The sequence below is a fragment of the Pocillopora damicornis genome, chromosome 7 (assembly GCF_964200805.1).
Source record: "Pocillopora damicornis chromosome 7, jaPocDami1.2, whole genome shotgun sequence".
Taxonomy (NCBI): Eukaryota; Metazoa; Cnidaria; class Anthozoa; order Scleractinia; family Pocilloporidae; genus Pocillopora; species Pocillopora damicornis.
In genome coordinates this window covers 9,107,481-9,126,869 of record NC_142676.1, presented here as the reverse complement: position 1 = coordinate 9,126,869, position 19,389 = coordinate 9,107,481, and the positions used below count along the sequence as shown (strand labels likewise).

General features: G+C 36.8%; 1 protein-coding gene and 1 long non-coding RNA gene across 9 annotated transcripts; one reads left to right on the top strand and one right to left on the bottom strand.

Annotated features, from left to right (window-relative positions):
- Nucleotides 1-733: 733 nt before the first annotated feature.
- Nucleotides 734-12,697, bottom strand: LOC113674628 (uncharacterized). 8 transcript variants are annotated; one of them, XM_089212881.1, is made up of 6 exons: nt 12,541-12,697; nt 12,179-12,256; nt 10,931-10,998; nt 6,309-6,600; nt 4,475-6,191; nt 2,407-4,234 (listed from the first exon to the last, which is right to left on the bottom strand). In XM_089212881.1, exons 1-6 carry the CDS (start codon nt 12,608-12,610, stop codon nt 2,623-2,625), a joined length of 3,837 nt encoding a protein of 1,278 aa, XP_089069007.1. In that variant the 5' UTR covers nt 12,611-12,697; the 3' UTR covers nt 2,407-2,622. The 8 variants fall into 8 exon arrangements, with proteins under 8 accessions (XP_089069006.1, XP_089069009.1, XP_089069005.1 ...); XM_089212882.1 differs by having other exon boundaries at nt 2,407-4,170; nt 4,531-6,251; nt 6,429-6,600; XM_089212880.1 differs by having other exon boundaries at nt 734-6,131; nt 6,429-6,600.
- A 2,417-nt stretch (nt 12,698-15,114) lies between these two features.
- LOC149042421 (uncharacterized) lies at nt 15,115-17,211 on the top strand. The gene is made up of 3 exons (XR_016188634.1): nt 15,115-15,425; nt 15,702-16,116; nt 16,728-17,211. It is a non-coding gene; the product is annotated as an uncharacterized LOC149042421 (long non-coding RNA).
- The last annotated feature ends 2,178 nt before the right edge of the window (nt 17,212-19,389 follow it).

Here is a 19,389-nt window from a genome sequence, read left to right as displayed (position 1 = left end):
CTTGGAGGGAGCTGTTCCGCAACTGCTACTATGATGAGAGGACTGAGGAGAGCAAGCACTGGCACGTGAGAGTTAAAAGTGAGAGACCCTGTGGACTGGGAATCAGTCGAAAGGAAAACTGAGATTTTTACTAGGGATGACATTAAGAGGACACCATCCTAAAGTGGATAAAATAAACATGATAAAAACTACTGTGGGGGAATAAGGAGGTATATGAGTTGTAAGAAGCATGACGTTGCACGAGGATTCAGACGAATGAAAACTAAAACAGACAAGGAGATAGTCGCGTCTAATGAAGCCCGCAGAAGAATAAAGTTGAGGGCGATGAGAGAAGTGCGCGTAAAGATGGGAATAAAGAAAAATTACGATGAAAAAAAGGGAAGGAACAAAAGTAAGCAGTAAAAAGGGACGCGCAAATGTGAAAAGATGTTAAAATTTGTGTAAAGAAAAAGGTAAAGAAGGCGCAAAAGTATGAACACGTCCGTCGGCGTTCAAAACCGTGTGACAATATGGAGAACAACAGACAGTGGAAGAGATACAATCAAAGAGACGACGCGCAATTGTTGAGTGGGTGGGGGCTTGAGACATGAAATGTTAGTCACTGTCAGCTGCACACATTATCAACTTGGTGCGCGCGGGTGAAAACAAGCATTGAAGTCCCCAAAGGATCTGTTCTCTCTGCATCTCACGTGAATCCTTAGAATATGGAGACAGACAATGAATATTAACGCGGTTTTTGTATTTTATACACTGTATATTTCTTTTACTCAAAGAAGTAAATAAAAAGGTACAATAGAAACTGCATTAAATTGTCAAAGGCATTAAGTAAAATACGCGCTAAACGGAGACACTTAAATGAACCCGTTTACTCCCAAGACTGATTATAATTTAAATTCTCCTCACAGTATTTTAATACACCGAAAAATATGGTGTCAGTAAGAATTAGAGAAAATCTAAGCTGGAGGATAATTTTTTGATATAAACGTGATGTAACACTAAATCCTCGGAGTGAAGGAACAAAGAAACATTCTTATCTCTTGGGAGAATTTTTCTTCAGAACTTGGGAGTTGATGAGTTAATTAAACTAAGGTAAATGAGCAATTATTTTCAACTGTAAATAAAAATAGCATCAAAACACTTCACACGAAATACACTGACATTGTATAAAGCATGCTAAGTTAAAACTGTCCCAGCTTGTTTTTAAAATCCTACGTTACATTATATTCAACCATGTGCGAGGTTAACTTTTACATTTTATACCGGCATATACCAATGGTAGTTAAGAAAATCTGCAAAATTAAGATTGATTTTACAAAACTCTCTTCTAAAACAGCTGTGATACAGTCTCTTAAACTTTTGACCACAAAACAGGTCCTAATTACAAAGCGTACTCTGATTACCTATTAAGTATAAATTCTTAAATCTAAGAAAGATATTATCGGGAATCTTCAAATTCTACTTAGGTAAATTTAGAGAAATAAAAAAATTTGAACAGCGAATTTTCAAAAATTGAAAATTCTACCCTGAAGCCCTGAACATTTTCAAATATATTATTCATGAACCTTTTCCCCAAAATAGATCCCATCGAGAACTAGATGGCTTATTTGAACTCCTTCTCGAATTCATTGGCCTAAACATTTTCCTACTAGAAACAACAAATTCTGCGTCACATACATTAAAAGTCATAGCTACAGAAACTTTAGTTACAGTAAACTCTGGACAAATTTTAACCTCTCAGTCGTGGTTCTTTGAAACGAACGTAACCAGCTTTTTGACTTGCTGAAATAATTGGCATTTCAATTATAGTTTCAACATTTGCAAGAGTCATAATATAGAAGTCAAGCGGGCGGAAAACAATTGTAGGCCGGGCCTACGGGACTAAAGGCTGGCTACACCCATAAAAGTAATTCTTATATCTCTAACATATGGTCAGTAAATTCAATAACATCATCTCTGATGATTAATTCTTTAAATTAAGCTTGGAGTGGCAATCTTGGCTCTGATAGAGTTACATTGCATTAAAATGAATTGAAAAAAATAATCAATTTTTCTTGTGAAGATAATCGCAAGTTGTAACAAAGTAATTCATAACGTAGAAAAATCAACTAAGTTTAATGAACATATTACTGCAAATTTTGCAATTCAAAGTTCTAGAAATTAAAATTTCGCCAGCTTTGGCAAATGACGAACTGTTTCTTTGCTAATCAAAATCTTAGAGTAAAACGGTAATTAGGACCCGGTGGACAAGCTCCTGGTTATGTACAAGAAAAAAACCTTTAAATCGTTTTCCATACAACTGATTGTGATACATGAATAGAGCTGAGTGTCATTTTGGGGAAAACCGAAAACCTCGTAATCGCCTTCAACTACTGTAGGCATTCCTCACAGAAGCCTTACTCATTTTGTTCTCTTCGCAAAGATTTAAATTTAAAAAGGTAACACAAAAAGGCAATTCCACTGATCAAACTACCATTAAATACTCTGTTTTTATTTCTTCGCCAAAGTAACGTTACACATCACAAGTTCCATTTAACAAAAAGTAAAATTGCCAAATTAGATAAACATTTAAATCTTCCAAGTTCCTGTCTCATTCTTTTTGAGATGAAAACAAAAAACAATTTTTCATTTGTGTGATTTTATATTCAAATTTTCTCTTTCCTTTGCCATGAAGTCAAGAGTGACGTCATCTCCAATCAGCAAAAAGGGCGCCCAGTATTTGATGTCGCAGAACTTTTCTGATTCTCTGAGGCTTTTCATTGCCAGGTTCAGGGACTCGCTTGCAGGTTTACCTTCTGCAAGGTGTTGATAAAAGCATTTCATGAACTCGAGAGTAGCCACGTCATCAATCGCCCACAGAGACACCACAACAGACCGAGCACCAGAACCCATAAAAGCGCGCGCAATACCAACCACACCTTCAGCCTTGATCTCGCCCCAACCGCTGTGGCAGCAACTAAGCACTACAAGTTTGGCGCGAAGTTGAGCATTCAACACGTCTCCAATTGTTAAAATGTAATCCTCCTCCGTTGGCACAGCAGATATTCGGTCTGGATCAGGTGTAAGAGCAATTTCGCCAGTTTCCATACATCCGTGTGCCGCAAAGTGAACTAGGGAAACGGAACTGAGTCTTTTCAACACCTCACGTTTTGTGGCCTGTCTGCCAGTGATTGGCGTGATATTCAGAATTTTTCCGATCATTTCTACTTCTTCTTTAGCACACGAAAGCTGCTCGAGGGGTTTCTCTCCTTTGCTGTTAGTAACCTCGGCTACCCACGGATCTCCTACAAGTAACGCACCACTGCTTTTGTGATAATCATCTGGGCAATCAGCAATGACTCTAAGACTTGTCAACGATGGAGCAAGTCGGATTCTGAACGATTCACACATGTATCTATAATTACCATCCTTCAATGCAGCGTAAGGAACGAGCCACAGGGGTCCATCGGGAATAACGAGTAGCTCATCCCCTTGAACCAGGTCAGCCACCGGCTTCATGACGGTATCATACAAAGTGCTCAAGCATTCGTTTTGTTGGATGGGAGGTTGAGGGTTGTCTCCTTTAGTTTTCTCATCCACTTTTGAACGGCCCTCCCTCAAAGCATCCAAAGATCGATTCTCGCATCTCACATTAGAACGAACACCAAGTTGTGTATAGACACCGAGCATGAAGGACTCAAAAGAATGGCTGGCTCCACTATTCTCTGAAACAGAACTTTTGAGTTTATTTTGTCTTAACTGAACTTGTTTTCCTTTGGACACAACCCAAAGAATGACATCAGCTTTGTTTATTGCCTGAAAGACGGTGTTTGATGGAACGTACCTTAAAACAGCTAAATCTTCATCGCCTGTCTTGTACCGACTTGTTTGATCACAAAAACTGGATTCCATGAGGTCGGTCAGAGCTTGAGCTCGTCCTTTCTCAGCAGCAAATAAGGCGTCATCTATCTTACCTTGTTCTACAAGAGTTCTCCACAAACCCGTATATGCCACTTGATACTGATTTCGAAAATTTACTTTCCACTCATCTTTAGATTTCAGAAGTACTCTTAAGGAATTGTATAAGTTTATGCTAGCTTGGTAATATTCAACGGCTTTTGGCAGTCTACCCAGCGACTCAGAAACGCATCCTAAAAAATAGCTGGCCAGTGCCTCCATGGATTTGTCTTCGACCTCTTTGGAAATTTTGAGCATTACGTTATATGACGTGTTGGCCTTTACCAAATCTCCCTGAGTTAGATACACATGGCCAAGATGGCCGTAAGCCTTACCCTCCCCATGTTTGTCTCCTACTTCTTTAGCTATATTAAGATGTCGAATATAGTACTCTATGGCTTTTCTTAAATCACCAAGACTGTGATAAGCAATGCCAAGATCGCCATAAGCAACACCCTCCCCATGCTTGTCACCGACTTCTTTAGCTATTTTAAGATGTAGGTTGTGGTACTCTATGGCTGTTCTGAAATCCCAAAGTTTTCGGTACACATTGCCAAGGTTACCATACGCATCACCCTCCCCATGTTTGTCTCCTACTTCTTTGACTATTTTAAGATGTAGGTTGTGGTACTCCATGGCTTTTTTGAAATCACCCAGACTAAAATAATCATTGCCAAGATTGCCATACGCGCTACCCTCCCCATGCTTGTCTCCTACTTCTTTAGCTATTTTAAGATGTAGATTGTGGTACTCTATGCCTTTTTTGAAATCACTCAGAGCGTTATAGGCATTGCCAAGATTGCCATAAGCGTTACCCTCCTCGTGCCTGTCTCCTACTTCTTGAGCTATTTTAAGATATAGGTTGTAGTACTCTAAGGCTTTTTTAAAATCACCCAGACTGAAATAAGCATTGCCAAGGCTACCATAAGCTTTACCCTCCCCAACCTTGTCTCCTACTTCTTGAGCTATTTTAAGATATAGGTTGTAGTACTCTAAGGCTTTTTTAAAATCACCCAGACTGAAATAAGCATTGCCAAGGCTACCATAAGCTTTACCCTCCCCAACCTTGTCTCCTACTTCTTTAGCTATTTTAAGATGTAGGTTGTGGTACTGTATGGCTTTTTTGAAATCACCCAGACTGTTATAAGCATTGCCAAGGTTGCCATAAGCGTTACCCTCCCCACGCTTGTCTCCTACTTCTTGAGCTATTTTAAGATGTAGGTTGTGGTACTCTATGGCTTTTTTGAAATCACCCAGACTGTTATAAGCATTGCCAAGGTTGCCATAAGCGTTACCCTCCCCAGGCTTGTCTCCTACTTCTTGAGCTATTTTAAGATGTAGGTTGTGGTACTCAACGGCTTTTTTGAAATAACCCAGACTGTAATGAACAATGCCAAGGTCACCATAAGCACTACCCTCCCCATGCTTATCTCCTACTTCTTTAGCTATTTTAAGATGTAGGTTGCAATACTCAATGGCTTTTATGAAATCACCCAGACTGAAGTAAGCGTTGCCAAGGCCGCCATAAGCATCACCCTCACCATGCTTGTCTCCTACTTCTTGAGCTATTTTAAGATGTAGGTTGAGGTACTCTAGAGCTTTTTTCAAATCACCCAGACTTAAATAAGCAGCGCCCAGACTGTAATAAGCAGTACCCTCCCCATGCTTGTCTCCAACTTCTTTAGCTATTCTAAGATGTAAGTTGTGGTACTCTAGGGCTTTTTTGAAATCACCCAGACTTAAATAAGCATTGCCAAGATTACAATAAGCGTTACCCTCCCCATGCTTATCTCCTACTTCTTTAGCTATTCTAAGATGTAGGTTGTGGTACTCAATGGCTTTTATGAAGTAACCCAGTCTGAAGTAAGCGTTGCCAAGGCCGCCATAAGCAACACCCTCACCATGCTTATCTCCTACTTCTTTAGCTATTTTAAGATATAAGTTGTGGTACTCGATGGCTTTTATGAAATCACCCACACTGAGGTAAGCGTTGCCAAGGCCGCCATAAGCACTACCCTCACCATGCTTGTTTCCTACTTCTTTAGCTATGTTAAGATTTAGGTTGTGGTACTCTAGGGCTTTTTTCAAATTACCCAGACGAAAATAAGCATTGCCCAGATTGCCATAAGCAATACCCTCCCCATGCTTGTTTCCTACTTCTTTAGCTATTCTAAGATGTAAGTTGTGGTACTCTCTGGCTTTTTTGAAATCACCCAGACTTAAATAAGCATTGCCAAGATTACTATAAGCGTTACCCTCTCCAGCCTTGTCTCCTACTTCTTTAGCTATTTTAAGATGTAGGTCGTGGTACTCTATGGCTTTTATGAAATCATTCAGACAGTAGTAGGCACTGCCAAGGTTGTCATAAGCATGACCCTCACCATGCTTGTCTCCTATTTCTTTAGCTTTTCTAAGTTGTAGGTTGTGGTACTCTATGGCTTTTTTGAAATCATTCAGACTGTGATGAGCATTGCCAAGATTGTCATAAGTGTTACCCTCCCCATGCTTGTCTCCCCGATTACAGAAGTCTATGACTTTCGTGTCATCACCTGAACTTGCACCACCATGGTCATAGCTAATATGATCTTTTTCCTCAATGGACTTGTCACCCTCTTCACTGACAGACTGAAGTCTTAATGACAAGAAGATCCTATCATTTTTGTCAATCTTTTTTTTAATGTCAAGGTTAAAAAATGTGGGAAAAACAAAAAAGATTATTTTTCCGACCATATGATATTGATATATAATAGTCCATTTTTACAGTTTTGTGTTTCGTTGCCAAGCCTTTGAACAGGAGTGTGGCTAAGGGTGACCTTGTTATCGTAGAAACATTGCTACCTTTCAAATGCAAATTACTTTACTATGCTCACTGGATACTGGTTTCAATCACAACAAGGTCACCTTCAGCCTCACTCCAAATCAAAGGCTTGGCAGCTAAGTACACAACTATAAAATGGCCTATTGGAAGGGCTTGCATGAAAGGTAGATGTTTCATCAACATGACACTCAGTCTTAAAGTAGGTTATTACATATCACGAAAAGTTTCTTCTGTGCGCAACGTCAAATTTTAACGCAAAATATCTAGATATAATCCCTTGTTTCCAAAAACTGGGAAGCCGCACTTGCTCGATTTTTAAATTAATATAGCTTTAACATTAGATAAATGTTTTACAGCACTGGAAGAAATGAGTCTAGATCACAAATTTATGCCTTTCAAAGGTGTATTTCTCCATAAGAAAATGCGATGAGTATAGAGGAAAAAATTTAAAGGGAAGAAAATAAGCATAATATATAAGTAAATATTACCAAACTATTTTTTTGTGACTCGTTTTAGAGGGATCGTCTACCCATGTACCGTGCATAAACTGGGTGAATATTGGTCTTTTAACTAAACTAATGTCATGGCATGGATAGTATGACTAAGTCCAATTGGCTGAAAGGAGTAATATCACTAGTAAGTAATGAGCTAATCAGTAATTGAGGTGACAAGTTCCCATTGTAATTAAGTGCCGCTCTCGCCAGGAGCGATCCTCGTTTTTGCCCATGAAAAGTGTTGAGGACATACGTTTTAAAAATAGTTTAGTTGTTCAGTTATTCTCCAATTCTCTTTTTTTGCGTCGCACAAGCCAAAAATGATTTTTGGCCAAACCACCCCGGGGACAGCGATCGAAAGTGTTTTGAAAGTGATTTTGTCCAGCGCGCAGCGACTGCAACAATGCAGCTTCCGGAGTTCTATCTTGCTACAAGTTACAGGATGTAGTCAGTTAGTTCACAGACGAAATGTGGAAACTTAAGCTGAAATATTTTTCATATCAGCGTGATCAGAGGAGACCCTTCTGTTCGACCTTAGTTTGCATATCAAAAATTCACTACTTTGTACGAAAGAATTCTCAAAATGCAGGCGTTAATCGGGCTGAAAAAGCATATCAGTGCATAGTTTATACATCAATGAGGTCACAGTTTGAAACAAACCCGCGGGTATATCTCGAGCTTCCATCTACCAACATCTCTTAAAAACAACGCAAATCCATGTGATTGCTCAATTGCGCTCGTGTCAAAGATCATTCGCATGATTCTGAAAATTGACCAAGATCTCCTTTTGACCGTTCAAACTTCGTTCGTTTATCTTCTACGTTGAGGATTTTAGGTTTTAATAGCAACTTAATGGAGAATAGATGTCGAGTTGTCCTAAAATGTTGCGTAAACGTGATCGGTCGTAACGCTTGCGCGCTTGCGGGACTTACAAAGTAAGCAAAGGTGATCGGAAGGCGCCTTCTCGATAATTTACGTTGAAATATCAGGTCATGAATTACACACAGTGTGGAGAAGATCAACCTGTCTCATAACAGACATATTACGTTGCTTAAAAGGGCACAAAAACAAGTTAAATACGTTACATTGTTTATATTTATAAAACAACACGCACACAATCTAAAAAAATTCTTGCAGTTTCTGCCGAGATTTAGTACACGGAACCCGATGAACTAACCCTCCTTTCCGCAAATTTGTTTCCATCATTAATGATGTTGGCTGTTTTTCTTTACCTTTATTAAGGAATGTTGTGTTGTGATGGAAAAGAACATGGGCAAAAAGCTTGCAAATAGAATTAGTTACCAAATATGATACAAACGATGCTTAAAAGGAAAGTTTGGTAGGGGAGGGGGGGTCCAAATCTGCAAAGGGGGTCCATACCGCCAGCGGATTTAGCCCGGGGGTGTTCAAATCCACTGTTACCGGGACGACGTATCGAGTCATTTGAAGTACTATCAGCTATCCAGCGAAATCCTCGAGTACAAGTTAATTTTGTTTCGTTCCGGTCATTTTGACCACGATATGGAAAAAATATAACAGTTATTGGTATATTCTAAACATCCGAACACTTTAGGAAACATTGGAAATGCGGTGAAAGTACTTGAAAGAAAGCCAGACTGACTAGAGATGTTTTCGAAGTTTTCGAAATTAAAGTTGTGGTCCGATCATATGGGTAATGTATTTGCAATTTCTCGAGAGTGAAGGCTATTATTTAACTAAAAATTGATTCGTAAGTGCCTATCTGGGATATCTGCACTAGCAGACAAAACCAGAATTCTCTTGACAAAATAAAAGGACAAATTGTGTCATGACGAATTTTTGTCTCGATTTTTGCATCCGCTTAAAATTTAAAAACTGTCAAATTCCGTCAGCGCTTGATCTGCTCATGAGACCAGCTGGCATAGTTTGCCAATGGACTCAAACTCCAGTTTCCAGGATTCATCGTACGTTGTCTCAAAGTTTTAAAATTCACGAATTTCGCGACAAAAGAAATTTGATGCCTTCCAGGTAAATTTTAGCGAGTTTAATAACAAGCTGTTGGCACTGAGCTTTTTACGACAAATGGCGTTGAAAACTCAGTCTCCTTTCACTGCCTCACATTCTTCTTTTTGCTCTGGATACTAAAAAATACTTTTATTAACTACACTTCCAGTGTCTTCTCAGGTGTTCTTATGTTTAGAACATACCAATAACTGTTTTATTTTTTCCAAATCAGTGCTGAAATACCTAAAGCCACTCCAATCTCTGCTTTCCATGAATCAAGTAAGCATTTAAAGATAAAATTCTCATTAAAATGTAAAATTCTTCAGTCCATTTTAATAACTTTCGATTCTAATTAGTTACACTAGCTAATTTTGGTTTCAATTTGTAGAACCCGCGAAACAGGTCATATGACAAAGCGAAAAGTTTGCACAATCACGTGACGCAATAAATCAAGCCGGGTTTGTCTAATTGATTTTGATGGTCGCAGGGAAATGTCGAGTTTGTCGCTCAAAACAGTTGTGGTTCATAAGAGCGTAACATCATTAATGATGGAAACAAATTTGCAGAAAGGAGAGCTACTTCATCGGGTTCCGTGTACTAAATCTCGGGAGAAACTGCAAGAATTGTTTCAGAGTGTATGCGTGTTGTTTTGTAAATATAAACATTGTAACGTATTTCAACTTGTTTTTGTGTCCTTTTAAGCTACGCGATATGTCTGTTATGACCAGAGTGCCAAATTTTATTCTATAATTTTGATTTTCCCCACACTGTGCGTAGTTCATGACCTGATATTTCAACGTAAATTATCGAGAAGGCGTATTCCGATCTCCTTTGCTTACTTTGTAGTTACGCAAGCGCGCAAGCGTTACGACCGATCACGTTTACGCAACGTTTTAGGACAACTCGGCATCTATTCTCCATCCAGTTGCTATTAAAACCTAAAATCCTCAACGTAGAAGATAAACGAACGGAGTTTGAACGGTCAAAAGGAGATCTTGGTCAATTTTCAGAATCATGCAAATGATCTTTGACACGAGCGCAATTGAGCAATCACATGGATTTGCGTTGTTTTTAAGATGTTAGTAGATGGAAGCTCGAGATATACCCGCGGGTTTGTTTCGATCCGTGACCTCATTGGTGTATAAACTATGCACTGATATGCTTTTTCAGCCCGATTAACGCCTGCATTTTGAGAATTCTTTCGTACAAAGTAGTGAATTTTTGATATGCAAACTAAGGTCGAACAGAAGGGTCTCCTCTGATCACGCTGGTATGAAAAATATTTCAGCTGAAGTTTCCATATTTTGTCTGTGAACTGACTGACTACATCTTGTAACTTGTAACAAGATAGAACTCCGGGAGCTGCATTGTTGCAGTCGCTGCGCGCTGGACAAAATCTTTGAAATTTACATTTTCGATCGCTGTCCACAGGGGTGGTCTGGCCAAAAATCATTTTTGGCTTGTGGCGATGCAAAAGAAGAGAATTGGAGAACAGCTAAACTATTTTTGAAACATATGTCCAAACACTTTTCATGGGCAAAAAATAAAAGAAAACTTTTTTTCCAACTGGGAGTCGAGAGGACCTCTCTTAGCGAGAGCGACACTTAAAACCCTTTGTATTTTCCCACTAAAAATGTCAAATTATGGAATATTTTCATTATACCCATGATTAAAAATTAAAAATTCCTTTAACTAAGGATACAGCTAATCCCTTATCACACCAAGTGATTGCTTCTTCAAATCTCTTCAGTTCAACACAAGCAATGGCTCCTGTAAGCAACAACACAAATAAGCATATCATTACTGGCTAAGAATATATGAAAGTTATATATTTGAACTGCAGATAAGACGTGAATGAAAGTGATCCTCGCAGTAATGCACACTACTTGAGCAGTAGTGAAAATAAGGCCTGAAAAAAACATTCAGTCCTACACGTATCCCGTACAGGCCTGAATGTTTTTTTCAGGCTTTATTTTCACTACTGCTCAAGTAGTGTGAATTACTGCGAGGATCACTTTCATTCATATATCATTACTGTAGCTCAATTCCAAGAAAAGAACTGGAAACCATTGAAAGCTAAATCACTACAGACCACAGGAAAAAAAATACATAAAAACTAAAAGAAAAAGAATAAACAGGCCCTATTAGGTTTCAGTCAGATTAGCTATGGATAATTGAAACTTCCAAGAACATTCAAATTGGGACTGACAATTCCCACAAAATCAATAAGAGATATAGATAGAACATAGGACATGCAATGCGAAAACGGAAACATAGAACCCATTTTTTTATTTTTATAATGGTACATTTTTTATTTAACCTTTTTAGAACTAGGTTAAATTTAAATTTCAATCAAAGTACAAATTAAAACATTTTATTTGACACTTAAATTGTAGTTTCCCTTTGGTTTTAGTTACCATATTGGATTTACTCAATCAGTTGATAATTGCTTGCTAGGAAGTGACTCAAACTATAGGTTTAAAGTTTGCAAAGAATAAAATTTACCCATGATCATATCATATCTTTAGCTAAATTATTATTACAAGTATTATGGCACTTGAAGTTGAACTATACTTGACGAATGAGGAAATTTTCCTTAAAGTTTGAGTTAAGTCCTTACTTCTTCTCAAAACAGCTAGATAGTGACTAAAAATATCTGACACCACTAACTCACAAATCTAGCAAAAGGGAAACTAAGATACTCATGCTGATACTCTTTGCATTATGCATTGAGTTCTTCATCCAACTCAAAATAATATTCTTATCATAATGGAAAGTCATGGACAGCAGTCAAGAGCTGGATTCAAATGTACATCAGGGTGGTCTCGACCTCTTAATTAAAGTCAATTGAGTCAAGTTTCAACTTCATTTAACCTTAGAGTGTTGAGTTCTTTATTATTATTATTATTATTATTATTATTATTATTATTGCACAGCTAACATATCTAACCTCTCACAATTGCCTTGAGGAAAGTTGGATTTAACTCAATGGCTGCTTCTGCATCCCTTAGTGAATCCTGGTGATTTCCTTTTTTGTAAAAATAAATATCTCTAATTAGCTGTACATATAGCAAACACACCACCTTTACATTAATTCTAGGAAAAAACTTGTGATGCTCTTTGATATATGGGGTAAGAGGTTACTTCTTTGTATGTTTGAGAGGCCAATGTAAGGCACAGAGATATTTTCTGATGAATTTCCTTTAGGGTATATGCATTCCAAATTATCACCTTTTTCGGAAAACTACTACTGACAGCCCTAATTACCTTCAAAAGAGCAAAAAATGCATATTAAAGCTCTCATCATCTTACCAAGTTTAGAATGTGCAATAGCCCTGTTGTTGTACAGTTTGGCCCTCAGTTCTTTCTCATTGCAGTTCATTTTAATTCCTTCAGTGTAAAAATGAATAGCATTGATGAAATCTCCTTTCTTGAAGGCCTCATTACCCTGATACCTATAAACATCAGCTGTGACCGCAAAGAAAAAATAAAAATTAATTTGTGTGAAAGTCTGTGGTTGTAGTTAATTAATAAGAGTATAAGCAGACTCGTCAAGATCTGGAGATTTAAAATCTGCAGATTTTTCCTTTTGTGCCAGCTGCAACTTTTGCACCTGCCTGACTTGACCCATCCCTTGGAAACCTTTAATGACTTCTGCAAACCCTCCCTCCCCCCTACCCAGAACAAACCCCACTCAGTTAATTTATAGGAGACTTTTTTCATTGAAAGCTTAACCAATCAGACCCAGTTACTGTTGTGGTGGTAAGTTAAGGAGAAAGTGTACCAGTAATCCCTAAAATGACTTCTGCACACCCCCCGCCCCCCTTCCCCCTCACAGGACAAACCCCACTAAGTTAATTTATGGGAGACTTTTTTTGGTTGAAAGCTCAACCAATTAGACTCAGTTGCTTTTGTGGTTGTTTTTTTAGAAGAAAGTGTAATTCCTACTTTGAAACAATCAAAGTGCAATCAAGAAAATTAACATTGATGATGAACCCTTAGATAACCATATTAACATTGGATGTGGGAAATCTGGAGTTCAAATGTTATGTTTCTGTGAGGAAGTGACCCACATCCTCCTTCCTTTTGAAGGTTTGATGACCCATATGGGAGACCTAGAGTCTCGTTCTGTGTCTGTGAGACTCCCTGATAATCAGAGAGAGTTGGCATAGTTATAAGCGTAAAAGAATCTACTGCTTTAATTACATCTACTGCAAATAGTTAATGAGTCAATAAGATCCAAATGGTGCAATCATAAAAACCAGAAGCAATATTATACTTATAGACAAAATTAATAGATGATTAGAATTATTATAAAGAATATGAGATTAGTAGTTATGATGATCATGCTAATAATGTGGGTGACAACACACAGTGGTAATAATAGTTAATGAAGAGAATTATACATCACTTAATTTGAAGCAAATCCCTGGGCATTTAAACTTTTGGAGATTGGTTTCCCAAAATTCCTATCAGCCTCCTGCCAAATATATGTTCAAATGTTCCACCCAGTTTTTATGTACCAAAAAAAAAATTCCCAGTTTTCTGGGAATTCCTAGGAATTCTCCAAAATTCCCAATTATGCTAATGACCTTTGCAAACTGAATTTCCAGTTTTCTGGGAATTCCTAGGAATTCCTAGGAATTCTCAAAAATTCCCAACTATGCAAATATGCCCTGATTTAAAAAGCTTGGAATTACTGGGGATTTCTGGGAAAGGAAGACTCCAGTTTTGTGAGGACATGGAATCCCTTGGAATTCCTAGGAATTCTCAGCTTTACAAACTACCTATGATTCAAGAAGTGTGGAACTCATGGGAATTTCTGGTAATTGAATTTGAGGCAATTTTAATACCCTGAGGTCCACATAAATTCTAAGAAATTCTCAATACCTTGAATGTGAAGGTTTTAAGAAAAGGACTAATTTCAGAGGCTTAAAACTTTGGCTCAATAAAAGGTATGCTATACAAAACTTACCAAGAGATAAACATACATGTAGATGTTTATAACTTAAAGATCATGAAATTTATTATTCAAACTAAGTATTAGTAAATCTTTACATTAATATGGACTTTCTCATGAACCAGCTGTCAGTTATGTTAAATGGAAATTTCTAATTAATCCAATGTACTCATATCACAGATTATTTTGCTTTCTAACCTCAAAGGACTTTTGGATTCCATGATCAAAAAATATTTTTATAGTGATGAAAATTAATGTCTCATGTTCACTGATGTGCCAAAATCATCAAACATTCATTAGCTGTTCCTTGGTACACAACTTCTACAATAATTAACAATAATTACATTGTTATCTATACTTAAAGAACTTTGTTAGTTATGAACATAAGTTACTTCCCTAACCTATATTACTGGTTGCCTTTGTTAGAAAACCTTGGAACAGTCAAGCTCAGTTGCCTCAAACACTGTCAGAGACTTTTTTTTGACAATATTTTTAGTAGAAATTTCATGCATTAGACAAACAAATTCAACACCTAATTAACCTTTCTTTTTTCATGATTGTTGTTGCTGTTTTTTTATCAGTTTTTTGCTCTGTTTTCGTGACTAATTGCTGTAATTTGTTTTGCTGTTTTTATTCTTACAAAACATTTTTGTAAGAGTTCCAATACTTGTGGATCATCCACACACTTTGCAAACATTTGGCATGCAGAAAAGACAGAGGTAGTCAATGTTCCCTTTGAGAAAAAACGCCTTTTAAATGACGTCTTCAATTTACTTTATTTGAAACTCTTATCTGAAAATATTTGTCAACAAGACTTGTTAGTAGTGAGAAGTACCAACCAAGTTTCCTTTCATAACTTAATTTCTTAAATGTCCCAATCACTGGATCTCCCGAAAAATATTACATCTTTTTGTTTTTGGTGAAAAGTGCAAGTCACACTTCAATAATAACAGCTCTAAAGTTTACTTGTTGTTCTTCTCTGTCTGTCAGCTATCAACAAAATTGTTTTATACTTCGGACAGTGCATAACTATTTGTGGACCAGAGTTCCAACGCACCTCTGTAATCGCATATAGTTACTTCTGTCTCTTGTACAAATGTTTCTCCTTTGTAAGACGCACTCTACTCTGTTGTCACTACTGCTTTAAGTTCAGTGGAAACGACTGACTGAGGAATCGAGATGGCGGTGTTGGAACATGTTGCTGAACGCTTGCTACGGTCAAGCTTTGTAGATTTAGGTACTGGTACACTGGGATCATCTATGTGTCTCTTATACTTCCTAATGTGGTATCCTTCTTTTATAAATATGAGGGTAAAAGGCGATTTGTAGTCGCATTCAAAACTGTGATTGGCTTGTGTTATTTCTCACCTTTGCCATGAACACAACTCAAGTGAGTTTCGAGTCTTTGTTTCTTCGACAACTTTCGGCCACAAATCGTGCATTTGTAATACGATCGATTCTTGTCGATTATTTCCACATAGAGTGAGCTCACATCATTATTTATATCACCAAGGTATCCATCGTCTAGAAGCAGAGAACCGGTCAGAGAAGTCAAAATAAAGTTTTGCGCTTCTCTTAACACTGCAATCGGCAAGCCAGCTGATACACTTTGCTAGCCAATGACAAGTCCTAAAAGACCCACGTGATCATGCCCGTGATCGGAAACAAAGAAGACTCCATTTGGCGCTCATCTTTGAATGTACTTTTCATCGGTTGATCGCTTTTATCAACTATTTTGCTTAATATAACATTTCTAAAGATAGCTTTTATTGTGGTTCAATGGGAAAACGAGAATAGCGTGAGTGTTTTAAAAGAGAAGAAAGTCGTTGGCGCCGTGGAGTTAAAAGAAGGGACAACAGTTGACATATTGACTGGTACAAACAAGGGTCGAGTGGCCATCTGTAAAGCTACGATTTTGAAAGTTTGTGGTGAGTAAAAATTGCGATATTCGTTACGTGATCAAAATCTTATGAAAGAATAGATGTAGCGGGTTGAATTAAGCTTACATAACGCTCGGCGCAACTGAAACTAGAATAATTCTGCGAATCGAATCGGTTACTTGCATGCCGCAGTTTCTTAAGCTTATGCTTTACAATGAAATAAACCGGTAAAGTTTCCGCACAGCCCCATACCATTGTAAAACAAATCTGTTTTCCCAATGGAAATGTATTGTTTTTGTCATTGTTTTCTCTGTTCAAGAACTGAATGCATAATGTAGGATGGGGCTGTACGGAAATTTTACCAATAAACCTATCAGTAAGGTTTCAAGATTTTTCTAGTCACGTTTGGGAACTGTTATTAAACAAACCTTATTGCATAAAGAAGCCCTCCTTAGTAAAAAAAAAAAATAATGTATTCAGCCCTTTTTTAGTAAAATCTATGCGAGAGATGTACTAACTCCAATATAAAAGTCACTCAATATAACAGAGATTTCTCAATTTGAGAATCCAATGAATGCCCTTTTCCTCATAGCCATCTTAAAGGCCTGGTCTGAGCTTTAAATATATATATACATTTAAATTTTTTTTTTCAAATTCAGATGTCATGGAATCCAGATACAAAATGGTCAAGGTTCTTGTAGACAACCTCATTCAAGGCAAACTCATTGTGAGCCCAGGAAAAAAAATACAAACAGCGGCTAAGTTTGCAGTTTAGGATAACTTCATTCTAATTTATTGTTACAGTTACAACAAGATCTTAATCAAAAAATCAATTTTATTTGTCAGTAATTAACCTCTTCACTCCCAAGAGTGCTTGGTTTTCAAATATAATTTAAGATATTGTATTTTATGGAAAAGAATCTACAGATTTTATTCACAATTTGTGTCTAACCAAATTTAATGATTGATTAGGACTATTTTATATGAATAGCTGTAATTGAGGATTAATCTGTATGAAGTTTTCAAGAAAAGAAAAATAAATCAAATTCCATCCTAATATTACCACACATTGATGTTAATAATTAATCAAAAATATTTTACATGTAAGCCTTAATTAAGCTTCTAAATAAATTTCATTGAATACTTGAATTTCAGCTAGGTTTTTTTAATTTAAAGTATTTATTTTATATCATTTGCCTCTAATTTTTGCTTAAAATTCCCAGTAATTCTTAAACATTCCAAAAAATTCCCAAAAATTCCCAGAAATTCCTAGGAATTTTTTAGATTTACAGCTTTTCAGGGAAAGTCATTGGTTCTCTGAGTTGTAATTCCTAGGAATTCCTAGGAATTCCAAGTCCTGTTGGTGATAAACTTGGAATTTCTAGGAATTTCCAGGAATTCCCAGTCCGAATTTACCGTGAAAATTCACACCTTTATTCCTAGGAATTCCAAAAGCCATTTCACAAGGGTGGCTTGGATGATGATCAATTATGCCTGTGGGTTGCTTGAGAAGAATGGAGGGCATGTTGAAACTATTAAATTGATTGTTGCATTAAAATGGGAAGATGGTGATCATCATCATGATGTTACCTCATAATGATGCAAAGTTACAAAATAGTTGTTATATGATGATCAAGTAGAGTCTTTACATATTATAATTATATACTCTATGACTTTTTTAAAATCATGTACCCACACTATCATTATAAAGCATTGCCAAGATTGCCATAAGTGGTTTAAACCCTCCCGTCTCCCCGATTACAGAGGACTATGACTTTCTTGACATCAATTGAACTTGCACTACCATGGTCATAACTAATATGATGATTTTTCCCTCCATGAACTTACCTCCCACTTCTTTGACAGACTGAAGTCTTAATGACAACAAGTTCCTATCATTTCTGTCGATCTTTTTTATGTTAAGGTTTAAAAATGTGGAAAAACATAAAAAGATTATTTTTCTGATCACTGCGTTCGTATTTAATAGTCCATTTTTGCCGTTGTGTGGTTGGTTGCCAAGCCTTTAAATAGGAGTGTGACTAAGAGTGAGCTTATGATACAAATATTGCTGCTTTATAAATGCAATTTCCTTGGATATGCTCACCAGATACTGTTCTCTATCACACCAAGGTCACCCTCAGCCTCACTCCAAATCAAAAGGTTTGACAACTAAGCACACAACTATAAATTATGGCCTTTTAGGAGAACTTGCATGAAGGGTACATGTTTAATCAAAATTCAGTCTTAAAGTCAGTTATGAAGTAAATCTAAAAATTACAAAAAGTTTCCTTCTATGTGCAACCTCAAATTTTAATGTGAAATATCTAGATATAATCCCTCGTTTCCCAAAAACTGAGGAGCACTTGCTTGATTTTTAAATCAATATAGCTTTAAAATCAGATGAATGTTTTACAGCAGTGGAAGATATGAGTCTTCAAAACAAAAATGTGCCTTTTAAAGTTGTATTTGTCCGTAAGAAAATGTGACGAAACTTTCACATTGGCTGAGTAGTGGAAAAAATTTAAAGCAATGAAAACTGCTAAATATATACAAGCATCACCAAGCTTCTCTTTCTGACTAGTTTCAGAGAGACCATCTACCCATACACACACTATGTTTAAACTGGGTGAACATTAGTCTTTTAACTTAACTAATGTCAGTATCAGTTGTAGCATGGATAGTATGATTAAGTCATGGCTCAAAGGAGTATATCACTATTTATTTAAGTCATGAGGTATTAACTTTTCCGATGTTTTTTAATCACCCACACTTAAAGTATGAGCTGGCAAGTTCCCATGTCATAATTAATACCCGTCTTTGTATTTTCACCCTAAAACACCAAATCATCGAATATTTCCATAATAACCACACTTAAATGTTAAAGATTCCCTCAAAGGATACAGCTAATCCCTTATCACACCAAGTGATTGCCTCTTCAAATCTCTTCAGTTCAACACAGGCAGTGGCTCCTGTAAGCAACAACACAAAGAAGCATATTATCACTGTAGCTCAATTCCAAGAAAAGAACCTGAAACCTGATTGAAAGCTAAATCATCTCAGCTGTCCAGAAAAAACAAAACAAAAAACTTAAAGGAAAAGAATAAACAGGCCCTGTTAGGTTTCAGTTAGATTAGCTTTTGATAATTGAAACTTCTAAGAACATTTGAATTGGGCACTGACAATTCCCACAAACTCACTATGAGATATAGATAGAATATAAAACATGCAATGCAAAAATGGAAAAATAAAACCCATCTTTTTAAATTATTATAATGGTGCATTTTTTTGCTAACTTGTTTAGGACTAGGTTAAATTTCAACT

Excerpts from the sequence above, each read along its gene's own strand:
- LOC113674628 (XM_089212879.1), bottom strand. The coding sequence starts at position 12,610 with ATGAACTGCAATGAGAAAGAACTGAGGGCCAAACTGTACAACAACAGG. Across the intron at positions 10,999-12,178 it reads CCTCAAGGCAATTGTGAGAG|GAGCCATTGCTTGTGTTGAA; the intron begins GTTAGATATGTT and ends TGTTGCTTACAG. Across the intron at positions 6,601-10,921 it reads AGGGATTAGCTGTATCCTTA|ATTGACAAAAATGATAGGAT; the intron begins GTTAAAGGAATT and ends ATTAAAAAAAAG.